Genomic DNA, 13,954 nt, shown 5'->3' with positions numbered 1-13,954 from the left:
CAACAAGAAATGGCGCTATTAGCAAGACAGAGAAAACCATTTTTACAATTTATCAAGGGAGGAAGAGGAAGCTGTATGTTCTCTGGCCAATGATTTATCGATTGTCATCAAACCTGTTGATAAAGGAGGTGGTATTGTGGTCCAAAATAGTAAATATTATATCTCAGAGATAGAAAGACAATTAGGTGATGTGCAATACTACACCACCTTGCGTTCTGACTCTACTGCATAACTCCAGGATACTGAAGAAGTAATATTAGCATCAGTCAGAGGGTTCCTTATAGCCAAAGAAAAAGATTTCCTAATTACAAAACATCCTGTGGTACCCACTATCTATATGCTACCCAAGACACACAAATTACTCACAAATCCACCTGGCAGGCCCATAGTACCTGGTAAGGGCTGTGTACTAGAACCTCTATCTGTGTTTGTGGATTCTTTTTTGCGGCCATTTGTCCCTAAGATTAATTTATATTTAAGAGACTCTGGACAGATGATTAACTTATTAGAAGATTTTGATGGGGATATATCTGACCTTTTACTTGTTACTCTTGATATCAGTGCTCTCTATACTAATATCCCTCAACCAGAAGCACTGAATGTCATAGAAGGGGTACTCAGAGACTGTACAAGCAATCGTAGGATTCCCATTTGGTTTATTCTAACACTGACTGCAATAGCTTTGACCAAGACTTACTTTTCTTTCCAGGGCAAATATTATTTACAAATCCATGGCATGGCTATGTGAGTGGCCATGGCCCCCAATATGATATAGCAAAGATACTTACCAGTAGCAGGTATTCTCCGAGGACAGCAGGCTGATTGTTCTCACATGTGGGTCAACGTCTGCGTCGGCCCAGGAATCGGCATTTTGCAAGCAAAATATAAAAAAAGTTCTGCCAGAGTCTTCTGGACCGCTTGCAGCGCGCACAACACATGCGCAGACTGATTTCCCACCTGTCGCGTCAGCGCGTTCCCTCAGTTAAATCAAAAAACATAAAAAGAAGCAAATAACAACTCCAAAGGGGAGGTGGGCGGGTTTGTGAGAACAATCAGCCTGCTGTCCTCGGAGAATACCTGCTAAAGGTAAGTATCTTCGATTTCTCCGAGGACAAGCAGGCTGCTTGTTCTCACATGTGGGATATCCCTAGCAACCAGGCTCACTCAAAACAACGAACATTGGTCAACTGGGCCTCGCAATGGCGAGGACATAACATAGATTGACCTGAAACCATAAACAACTGAGGGTGCAGTCTGGAACAGAACAAAAATGGGTCTAGGGGAGTGGAGTTGGATTCTAAACCCCAAACAGATTCTGCAGCACTGACTGCCCAAACCGACTGTCGCGTCGGGTATCCTACTGAAGGCAGTAGTGAGATGTGAAAGTGTGGACTGATGACCACGTTGCAGCCTTGCAAATCTCTTCAATGGAGGCTGACTTTAAACGAGCCACTGACGCAGCCATGGCTCTAACATTATGAGCCATGACATGGCCCTCTAGAGTCAGCCCAGCTTGGGCATAAGTGAAGGAAATGCAATCTGCTAGCCAATTGGAGATTGTGCGTTTTCTGACGGCGACTCCCCTCCTGTTGGGATCAAAGGAAACAAATAACTGGGTGGACTGTCTGAAGGGCTATGTCTGCTCCACGTAAAAGGCCAATGCTCTCTTGCAGTCCAAGGTATGCAAACTGCTTTCGCCAGGTCGAGTATGAGGACGGTGAAAGAATGTTGGCAAGACGATCGACTGGTTCAGATGGAACTCCGACACCACCTTTGGCAGGAACTTAGGGTGCGTGCGGAGGACTACTCTGTTATGATGAAATTTAAGATAAGGAGCATGAACCACTAGAGCCTGAAGCTCACTGACCCTACGAGCTCAAGTAATAGCCACCAAGAAAATTACCTTACAGGTCAAGTACTTCAGATGGCAGGAATTCAGTGGCTCAAAAGGAGCTTTCATCAGCTGGGTGAGAACGACGTTGAAATGCCATGACGCTGGTGGAGGTTTGACCGGGGGCTTGGACTAAAGTAAACCTCTCATGAAGCAAACAACTAAAGGCTGTCCAAAGACAGGCTTACCCTCTACGCGGCGATGATAGGCACTAATCGCACTATGATGAACCCTTACTGAGTTGGTTTTGAGACCAGACTCTGATAAGTGTATAAGGTATTCAAGCAGGGTCTGTGTAGGACAAGAGGATCTAGGGCCTTGCTGTCACACCAGATGGCAAACCTCCTCCATCTAAAAGAGTAACACCTCTTTGTGGAATCTTTTCTGGAAACAAGCAAGACTCAGGAGACACCCTCTGAAAGACCCAGGGAGGCGAATTCTAAGCTCTCTACATCCAGGCCGTGACAGCCAGAGACTGGAGATTGGGATGTAGACGTGACCCCTCGTTCTGAGTGATGAGGGTTGGAAAACATTCCAATCTCCACGGTTCCTCGGAGGACAAGTCCAGAAGAAGAGGGAACCAAATCTGACACGGCCAGAAGGGTGAAATCAGGATCATGATTCCGCAGTCTTGCTTGAGTTTCAGCAAAGTCTTCCCCACCAGAGGTATGGGAGGATACGCATACAGAAGGCCTGTCCCCCAATGTAGGAGAAAGGCATCTGACGCTAGTCTGTCATGGGCCTGAAGCCTGGAACAGAACTGAGGGACCTTGTGATTGATCTGAGTGGCAAAAAGATCCACCAAGGGGGTGCCCCACACTCGGAAGATCTTACGGACAACGCTCATGTTCAGTGAGGTTGCATTATTCTGTGCAACCTGTCGGCCAGACTGTTGTTTACGCCTGCCAGATAAGTGGCTTGGAGAAACATGCTGTGACAGCAAGCCCAAAGCCACATCTGGACGGCTTCCTGGCACAGAGGGCGAGATCCGGTGCCTCCCTGCTTGTTGGTGTAAAACATGGCAACCTGATTGTCTGCCTGAATTAAGATTATTCGGTTGGTCAGCCAATCTCGGAAAGCCTTTAGAGCATTCCAGATTGCTCTTAATTCCAGGAGGTTGATCTGCAGACCTTTTTCCTGAAAGGACCAGGCTCCCTGAGTGTGGAGCCCATCTACATGAACTCCCCACCCCAGGAGAGATGCATCTGTCATCAGCACTTTTCATGGCTGAAGAACTTGGAATGGTCGTCCCATGGTCAAATTGGATCGAATTCTGAAAGTCGGTGGACAGTTGGATTACATCCTCTAGATCCCCCGCAGCTTGAAACCACTGGGAAGCTAGGGTCCATTGAGCTGATCTCATATGTAGACATGCCATGGGCGTTACATAAACTGTGGAGGCCATGTGCCCCAGAAGTCTCAACATCTGCTGAGCCGTGTCCTGCTGAGATGCTCGAACCATGGACACCAGGGACAGAATGTTGTCTGCCCTCGCCTTGGGGAGATAAGCTCGAGCTGTCTGAGTGTTGAGCAGAGCTCCAATGAATTCCAATTTTTGAACTGGGGTAAGATGGGGCTTGGGATAATTTATGATGAGCCCCAGTAGCTCCAGCACCTGAATAGTCATTCGCATGGACTCCAGAGCACCTTCCTCCGAGGTGCTCTTCACCAGCCATTCATTGAGATAAGGAAACACATGCACTCCCAGTCTGCGTAGCAACGGTGCAACTACAGCTAGGCATTTTGTAAACACTCTGGGTGCAGATGCCAGGCCAAAAGGCAGTACACGGTACTGAAAGTGCTGTGTTCCCAGCCGAAATCGAAGATACGTCCTGTGAGCTGGAAGTATCGAGATGTGTGTGTAAGCATCGTTTAAGTCCAGACAGCATAGCCAATCGTTTTCCTGAATCATGGGAAGAAGGGTGCCCAGGGAAACCATCCTAATTTGTTCAGGGCCCTTAGGTCTAGGATGGGACGCATCCCCCCTGTTTTCTTTTGCACAAGGAAGTACCTGGAATAGAATCCCAGCCCTTCTTCCCCTGGTGTAACGGGTTCAACCGCTTGGGCCTGTAGAAGGGCGGAGAGTTCCTCTGCAAGTACCTGCTTGTGCTGCCAATTTTTCCATGTCTTCTTTCTCATTCCCTTGTTTCCTTTTCTCTTTTTCTCTTGTCTTTATTCTTCCTTTTTTTCCTTTTGTTCTTTTTTCTCTTTTCCCTCACTTTACCCATTCTCTCCTCCCCCTTTCTCCTGCTCCCCTTTTCCCTTTTTCTCTCCCTTTTTTTCCATTACCATCCCCTTCTCCCTTCCTATATTTCCTTCCCTATCTTCCCTTTCTTTCTTGATTTGACTTGATTTGATTTATTTACTTAATATACCGTCTTACACCCACAGAAACCAAAGCGGTTTACAAACTTTCATAAAATATAAACAGCAGAACAATCATAATATTACAATTGTAAAAATAATAGAAAGGCTATTAAATCTGATACAAATGATTGAAATGATCTTTTCTTACATTGTATACAGTCAATAATCATATTTTGAAATCAGGCTGAATGTAAATCCAAGTTTTCAATACTTTTCAAAACTGTAAATAGTTAGTCAAACTCTGTATTTCTTCGGGTTATTGATTTCAAAATGAGGGTCCGTTCCCTTTTGCCCTTATTTTTTCAGCCTCTTGACAGAAGTATGTGTATACTATTGCGTTGAATATTTGGCAAAGTCTGCACAGAAAAATTTATGCACATACTTTTTACCTTATCCCTTGGATTCTATATAGTTGCGCACGCAAATCCAGTTGTATTCTGGATATATGCGCACAATTTAATTAGCTTAACAAGCCAATCAACACTGATAATTGCACTTAACAAGCAATTATTGACACTAATTGGCATTAATTAGAATTTACATGCGTAACTGTCTAACTATATTCTATTAAGTGATGCGCATAAATTCTAAGACGTGGATCTGAAAAGGGGTTGTGGCCATGGGAGGGGCATAGGAAGGTGTGGTCATTCCTTTAATTTGTGCATAGTAATATAGAATACGCCCATTCCATGTGTAATTTAGGTGTTGCATTTACACCATGTTTTCATTGGCATAAATAGCCACGGCTAAATATAGTCGCAGAAAATGGGCGCTGGGGATATTCTATTAACTACACCTAGATTTAGACGTATTCTATAAATCACACCTAACTTTAGGCATAGTTTATAAATACACCTAGGCATATTTTTTTCGGCAGCAATTTGTTAGGCATGATATATAGAATCTAGCCCCACATGTGTAGTTATTAAATCGCCCTTATAACAATAACAAAAACTTCCATAAACAGTTATAATATAGAATATAATGAGTTATTGTACATAAATGAATGTTTTTCTAATAAAAGTTAATTTACATCTTTTTACATATTTCAATCATATAGAATTTTTAAATTATAAAGTACTCTTATTCCATTTTATGCTGAATACTGGAAAAATATTATAAACTATGAAGTTCATTACTTGCTACTTCTCTATTTTACGGGTACAAGAGAGAGATCAGTGCTGTTCATGATGCAAAGTATTGGTAGTTTTCACTTCTCTCTTCATCCATTCCACAACACAAATCCTTATTTTACCTGTAAACATGCTGGAGCTCTGCCTTGGGGTTTGTTCATATCAACAGCTACTAGTTGCCATCCCCCACCAGCATCTTCATGAAACATCTTGAGGATTAAAAAGACATTGTCAGGAGAATTTTACTTACATAAATGAAACTAAAACATGTCACATCTGCTTTCAGGATGCAGTGTTTTATCAATTCTGCTACAATCTTTACTAAAGACACTACAAATGATGAGCATTGTAGTTTTCTTACTTAACGAAAGCAAGTCTAAATAGAGCAGTAGCCTAGTGGTTAGGGTAGCAGGCTCTGAGACCCATGGAAACCAGGTTAAAATCCCACTGATTCACTGTGTGATCTTTAGCAGGTCACTTAAATTTCTACTGCATCAAGCACAAACATAGGGGTCAATATTAAGCTGGTCGCGGTCAGTTCATTTTGGCTGCCACCAGCAGTATTCCCAGATATTCAATGCCAGGCCATATTTGCGCACCAGCACTGAATATCTGGTTAGGACTGTGTTTTATGCGGTCCTATTTATCTGGTTAATGTAATCGGTTAAGTGCTGAACATTGGCACAGCCAGATAAGTGTCGATTCAGCCCCCAGACTGCCCACAAAATAGCCAGTTTTGGCTTAGGCACAGACTGGGTATATTCAATGGTATTATTATTATTATTATTTATTACATTTGTACTCCGCACTTTCCCACACAATGCAGGCTCAATGCGGCTTACATAGTAATTTGAAACACAAAGTTAAGAAAAACTTTTCAATAAAACAGTAGTAAAACAACGTAAAGTCGGGCTTAGTAGTGTATGATAAGTTGAGCTAGATAATATTTGACTAGGATAAAAGAGGGTAGACAGGATAGGATAGTGTAATTTGGGAGAAAAGGGGTAAGGAGGGATAAAATTAAGGAGAGATGGAAAGAGAAGGATGGGAGGTTGGTATTTAAGTCAGAACAGAATTGGGAGTGGAGGTTGGCGAGATTAGGTTGGGGCATTAGGGTAGGTTTGCTTAAAGAGATGAGCTTTCAGCATTTTTTTAAAGGGCAAGAAGTCGTTTATTAATCGGATTGGTCTGGGTAGAGCGTTCCAAAGCTGGCTGGCCAAAAAGGAGAAACTGGATGCGTAGTAGGTCTTGTATTTAATTCCTCTACAATTGGGAAGGTGTAGGTTAAGATAAGTTCGTGAAGAAATAGATCTGTTTCTAGCAGGGAGGTCGATCAAATCATTCATGTAGCCAGGGGATTCACCGTGGATGATCTTGTGGGTCATTGTGTTGATCTTAAAATTTATTCTTTCTTTGATGGGGAGCCAGTGAAGCTTTGCTCAAAGAGGTGATGCACTTTCAAATTTTGATTTGCCAAAAGTAAGTCTGGCAGCCGTGTTTTTAGCAGTTTGGAGTCTCTTCAGTATTTGGGTTTTGCATCCTAAAAAGACATTGTTGCAGTAGTCGGCGTGGGTAATAACAGTAAACTGTACCAGGTTCCGGAAAGTGTTGAGTGGGAGATAAGGCTTCACTCGTTTCAATATCCACATCATATCAAACATTTTCTTTGTGGTGAGTTTAGCGTGGTTATCAAAAGATAAATGGCTATCTATCCGTTTAAGGGCCACTGAATATTACCAGTTAGCCCCAGACAAGCAATTTAAATCTTGCGAGGCCGCTGTTGGAATTCTCGGCAGTCATTTTAAAGAAGATGTTAAAGAGATGGGGAGGGGAGGATACTGTAAAAAAATCAAGGTAATATCTGTGTCATTTGGAGGGGCTTGTTAAAGGGACACCCTAGTACTATTATATTTGTGCAGAGATTTTTTTTCTCCTGGTAAAGGGCCACTAAACAGATGTCATGTTATGAGAATCAGGAGCTCAACACTCAGAGTTTCTATCTATTTATTTACTTATTTATGGCATGTTAACCCACATTAAACATGAATTAGATTGAAACCTGGGAGCATTTAAAATCTTTTTTTTCCTGTGCCTACATCAAAAGATAAAAAGATGGCATGTGGGAACTTGCTCCTTTTGCTTTGTGGAATGCAGTGGTATAGTATAAAAACGCACTTGCCTTTTTTTTTAATTATTACTATTTCACAGAGAAGGTATTGATTAACGAGGGAAGGGTTTCCTTCTTGCAGAACTGTCCACAGTTATTCTAAATGTGCCAACATTGTCCAGTTCAGCACACTATCAGCAGCCAAGTTCATACAAAGTTAATTATGTTCAGTGGAAAACAAATCTGTTGGCTTAGGCTGCTTGCTATGTGAATATTCAATCACTGTTTCATTACTGCTACCAAGTATTACATATTAAGAGATTTGTTTTAATTCATTTAACCAGTCCTTACATGCACATGGTTTTGCTTTTTAAACCCACAGGTTTCCTATGATAGCATTGTGCATATTTGAATTAGTTTTTCTGTACAAGTTTTGCTTGATTTGTCTTTATTTGAATTAAAAAAATGTTTAAAACACATCTTGTCAATAAGGGGCGGGGCTAGGTGGAGGAGGCGCTAGGTGGGATGGGGAGCCTCACCAAACTGGCCTGCATAGGGCCCCGCAATTGCTAAGACCAGCCCTGTTAAAAGACATTGGGGCTCTTTTTATTAAATCGTGTTAAGCACTAATGTACGTTTAACACAAGAAAAATGCTTACCATAAAACATGTTAAATCACTCTGCGGTACTTTGCCTGTCAGTGTGTGCTAATCATGTGTTATTTATACTTTTTTGTAATTTCTTTTAAAGAGGGGGAGTTTCATGGGCAGGGAATTGTCATGGAAGTATTATCTAGTTAGCACGTTCACATTAGCGCATGCTAATCAGAGGCTTCTTTTACTAAGGTGCACTGAAAAATGGCCTGTGGTAGTGTAGACGCGTGTTTTGGGCACAAGCAGAATCATTTTTCAGCACACCTCCAAAAAATGCCTTTTTTACATTTTTGCCGAAAATGGACATGCGGCAAAATGAAAATTGCCACGGGTCTATTTTGGGTCTGAGACCTTACCACCAGTCATAAACCTAGTGGTAAAGTCTCATACGGTAACCGGGCGGTAATGACTTGCGTGCATCAAATGCCACTTAGTAAGTGCCCAATACGCACGTCCAAAAATAAAAATTATTTTTTTGGATGCGCGTATCAGACGCGCACCAAAAATGAAATTACCACAAGAGCCACGCAGTAGCCAGGCAGTAACTCCATTTTGGCGCACGTAGATACTTACGTGGATTAGTAAAAGGGCCCCTAGATGACACAGGGTTAACACAGGAGCATTTAGCACCTCCTAAATAGGAGGCAGTATGTGCTCCTGCATTAACTGTTTGCATGTCCCTCAGGCTAATGGGAAACGTAGAATACAAAAAAAAAAATGAATATCCTTAAAATACTGGTGCCTTAAATATGGGCTTAGCACACAGGCAATTGATGTTAAAATGCACTAAAACCACATTTTAGTACGTTTCAGTTAGGGGTGAGCATTTAGTGCACTATTAATGTGATTAATGTTTTAAAATTTTAATTGCAATTTATTTTTTTAATCATTATCAAAAATTTTAACTCTAGTCTGTTGTCCAGCATTGTTTTCTCTCCCCTGCCTATCCTATTTTACTTTGCCATAACGTAGCAGAGGGAATGCATCAGCATATGTTGCAACTAGCATGTGGGAATCGCTGCCGGAGACCCTATGAAAATCCAGATAAATGCAAGGAAGGAGGGTACTGGACCTGTGTGCTGGGGGGGGGGGATAGCAGCAGCAAATTGATGTCTGAGTGTCAGGCATAACAAAGGCATAACAGGTTTAATAGCAGAAGAGGAGACACTTGGGTGTATGTACAGAGGAAGGATGCAGCAGGAGAGGAGAAAGGTAGGTACTTGTATGGAGGGGGAGGGGGAACAATGTGCTGTGAGAAGGAAGTGTGTCTATGCAACCTTTTATTATATTTAGTAGATTTAAAACATTTCCATGCAATGGGAATTTACTAGTACCAAGCCATCCAGAAGCCCAGAGGTTTGACTAATCATATGATTAAAAGTTTTAATACAACGATTAATTTTGATTAAAATTTTTAATCGTTGTCCACCACTAATTGAACAGCATGTTGTAAAGGATAATCAGCCATGCTGAGCATCTGTTCAGAAAGGTCAAAAAGGTTGCAAGTAGCATGTGGTTTGGGACAACATTAAAAAAATGGAAACGCATGTGCCCAAAATGCATGCAATTTAAACTTTTGATTGCACTATTAATTGAGATTAACATTTTTAATCGTTGCCCACCCCTAGTTTTAGTACAAAGGTACCTTTACTGGGCTATACAGCAAAAATACTCAACATGGCCATGTTTTGAAATACCTTTGTCATGGGTATCACTGTACAGTTAAAAACATATATACATTATTCAAATGCATTAAATAATATACATGATGTAAAAAAACAAAATAAATTAAAAGATAAAACCAATTGACAATAACCATTACATTAATTTCTGACACACCATATAAACAATGGCAAAAGTGAAATAAAATATATGATCCACAATACCAATGTCTTAAAAAACAAATAAATATGAACACATAAAATGAAACATTAAGGGCCCTGTTTACTAAGCTGTGCTAAATGTGCGCTAACCATGTAGAAGCCCATAACATTCCTATGAGCGTCTACACGGTTAGTACATGCTAATTTTTAGCACACGCTAAAAATACTAGCACACCTTAGTAAACAGGGTCCTAAATTTCTAAAAAGCAATAATTAATGATTTCACATCATATCACTAAATTGATTAGTGTTGTGTTAGATCATGTAATATCAAACAAAACCAATTGCAAACATAAATGGTTTGCAGTTTTATGAAAAAGGATGATTAATCCATGCTCACCAATAACAAAGAGATGTATACTTACGGGGAATTCATCAAGGTGCAGTGAAAGTTCGCCTTTTACTGCACTTTGATTCCCTGCGAGATTCAGCAACCTGAGGGATCCCGGGGAGCGAGATTAACGCTGCTTGCAAGCCACCTCGCAAGCAGCATTATTCCCATTGCCCAGGACATCAGATCAGCATCCTCTCAGGCTTCCAGCCCCCTCGACAATGCCCCCCCCCCCCACTCCCCACAAGAACAAGCCTTTCCATTTCCCCTCCCCCACTGGCCCACCTCTAGCTATCACTGCTGGTCCAGGGGAGATTCAGGGGGATCTTTTTGTGGTCAGGGGGTCTTTGGGCAGGAGCAATGACCAAGTGCTCCTGCCAAATTCTTGCACCAACTTCAAAACTGTGCACCTAGTGAAACTACCATTAGGGGCAACATTTTGAAACTGCCACAGGACTGGGCAGGTGTGATTGGGCATTGCTCCTGTCCGAAGATCCCTGGACTCCAGGAAGATACCCCGGACCCCACTGGATCACCAATAATACCAAGAGGTGGAAGAGTGGAGGAGGGGGCTTGTTCTTGTTGGGGGGTCGGAAGCCTGAGGGGACCCTAATCTGGTGGCTCTGGAGCATCAGGCTGCATCTTTGCGGCCCCATGCTCCTGGATGGTAAAATAACCCCATCAAAAAAGCTGGAGTTATTTTACCATGATTTCTGGACCATCACACAACTTGCAGTGTATCATCTCAAGCTGCATTATGGTATGTGTATAGTAATTTATTCATTTATTTATTTATTGCATTTGTACCCCACATTTTCCCACCTTTTTGCAGGCTCAATGTGGCTTACAGAGTATGGTTATGATAGAGTCGTTACATGATTTAAATACAGTTGATCACAGGCTGAGGTATAAGAGGATTTAGATGGAAAGGTGTTAGGTAAGGTCGTGTGAGAGGTGTTTTTGGTGTACTTGGGTGGTTTAAGGGATGATTTGTTTCATTGAGGATGACTTTTGTAGGCTTTGTTGAAGAGATGTGTTTTCAAAGCTTTGTGGAAGCTGGTTAGATTGCATTTGCATATTTTACATCTCATTACCATATAACCTGCAGCAAACTTACATTTTGCCACAGTATTATTAATCAAGCGGTGTTAGGGTCGTTTAAGTTGTGTTAAGGCTAATTAATGTGACTTAAGGCTCTAACACCACTCAATGAATTCCCTCCTTAATCAACGATAAAAAGACTTTTAGCCCTATAAATAAATAGATGGTGAAAACTATTGATCAAAAATTATGAAAATTATTCTAAAAACCAAATTCAATACATACCTAAAATAAGGGACTGCAAAAGTATCTCCTACTTGAAAGATTTTTCTATGCCAAATGACATACGTTGCTTCCAAATATAAGGGCCCTTTTACTAAGCTGCAGGTGAAAAACACTACCACAGGGCACGCTCAGGTGTCCAGTTGTAGTTTCAAGATTGGTGCACGCGTTCCACATGCTAAAAAACAGATTTTATTTTTAGCACTGAGGACATGTTCAGGGTCGGAAAGTTGGCATGTTCTGCTCTAATCGGATAGCGTAACTACATTTGCCGCATGCTAACCAATTAGAGCAGGATTAGCACGTGAGCCTTTACTGCCTAGAAAATAGGTGTCAGTAACATGACTTGTGATAAAATAACCCATCTTAACGGTAGTCCACATTGAAAACTTCCCCCTTCAGTAGACCTTTATTAATCAAAAAAGCTCTCTTCTGCAATTTAGGAACATCTTAAGACCTATTTATTTCAGAAAGCATACTCAGACCATATAAGGGAGCGATTCCCTTATATGTTCTGTAGCCCCGCCCAGCGCATCCCAGGATGCACTGGGTGGGGCTGGGCGCCGCCATTTTGCGGTGGCGTCAACCCAAGGAAGAGGAGAGAGACAGGCTTTCTCCCTCCTCCAACTAAGGTAGGGGGGCCAGGAGGGGGTTGTCTTTTATGCTGGACCACCAGAGATTGGTCAGACAACGCTGGGGGGGGGGGGGCAGGAGTTGGGGTGGGATGGAGGTCCGCCGGACCTCCAGCCCACCCCGTCGCTGGGTGGGAGGGGGCTTGGCCGGCGGCCACTAGACCACCAGGGACCATTTTCTGGGGGTTTGGGGGGGCTGGAGACCCACCGGATCTCCAGCCCTCCCTGAACCTGGGGGGTGGCTGGGATCGTCGGGGGGACTGGAGGTCATTCCTCCCCAATGATCTGCAAACCCTAATGCCAGCTCGGAGCTGGCGTAGGGTTTGCTGCGGCCAGCGACCCAAATTTTGGCGCGCTGGCCACTGATCATTGGTGATGAATGCGCTGAGCCCTGATTAGCATGCACTTGCATGCTACTTGCGCAAAGAGCCCTCGAGCACGTTGTTTCACGCGCTCAAGGGCTCTAATCATGGGGTGGTAGCAAACGCCGGTGCTAGTATGGCACTAACAGCCTCTAGCGCCGGCGTTTGCTTTTGATCATGAGGGCCTCAGTGACTCTTAACCTGTTCATAACCTGTTCACAGAGGCCTAGCTTTGCTAATAATTCTCAGTTACTGTTGTAAAGTTATTTTATGGTTCATTACCTGCATGTCCCATATAAACAGTTTACATATATTCACGTACTTATTGTGTACCAGGGGCAATGGAGGGTTAAGTGACTTGCCCAGAGTCACAAGGGGTTGCAGTGGGAATCGAACTCCGTTCCCCAGGATCAAAGTCCATTGCACTCACCACTAGGCTACTCTTCCACTCCCATATTAAAGTGAAAACTTAAGTGAAACAACAAACATTTCCCTATGAATTGCTAACTTTGACTAAAACACCAAAGTATGCTGTCACATTATCTCAGGCAAGAAAAATGCTGACCCTGAGATACAGCAAGTAAATATGTGGATTGCCACCACAAAAGAATTGACAGGATGTATGCATGTAGAGTGACTAATTTTATTAAAACTTGTACAGCAGCCAATGTATTAAAAAGTTAGCATAGGATTTGCTGCTTTTTGTTCCAATGCACAGCCTTAAATAACAACGCTAAATCAAAGAAAAAGTGATTCTAAAAAATAGTAAAAGAAATTTTGACAACAAAGGAGTTGCTATATTATATATACAGAATTATATATATTTTAATGCACAACAAAATATGAAAAAATATTCAAGAGGATATAGACCTTCTATATCCTCCATCCATCATCTAAGCACAGAGGCCCTAAAGAGTTTTCCTTATGTCTGAGCTTAAACTGACTTTCTACTACATACTGCAGTGATACTGCAACTAAATATCCTCCTAACAGTAGGACTCAAGCTGTGTATCATTTTGGTGGAATTTACTGGTGAGTTGTAACCTAGAAATTTTTGAGGGTTTGTATTGCTTTTCAATGTAATGAAGTGAGATTGTATATTTTCTTAAGCTGAATCCATAAGGAATAACTTATTGTATACCATTTTAAATTTCACTAAAGACCTTAACATTGTGAAATTAACTTAGAACAGTTTTAAAACATGAAAAAAGCTTTTTTCTTTTTTTGTCTATACACAATTAAGTAGTGGAATTGGTTATTGTCAAAGTCAGT

At 41.9% G+C, this 13,954-nt stretch overlaps 1 protein-coding gene across 1 annotated transcript in view; it reads right to left on the bottom strand.

The window, feature by feature from the left end:
- NALCN (sodium leak channel, non-selective) overlaps window positions 1-13,954 on the bottom strand; it is a 690,956-nt gene that overhangs the window by 507,774 nt on the left and 169,228 nt on the right. The window contains 1 exon segment of the mRNA XM_030201343.1: window positions 5,514-5,600. Coding sequence (XP_030057203.1) covers window positions 5,514-5,600 — 87 coding nt within the window.

Source organism: Microcaecilia unicolor, chromosome 4 (genome assembly GCF_901765095.1).
Source record: "Microcaecilia unicolor chromosome 4, aMicUni1.1, whole genome shotgun sequence".
Lineage (NCBI taxonomy): Eukaryota > Metazoa > Chordata > Amphibia > Gymnophiona > Siphonopidae > Microcaecilia > Microcaecilia unicolor.
The sequence above is the reverse complement of the archived record's forward strand: the minus strand, read 5'-3'. Positions and strand labels throughout refer to the sequence as shown.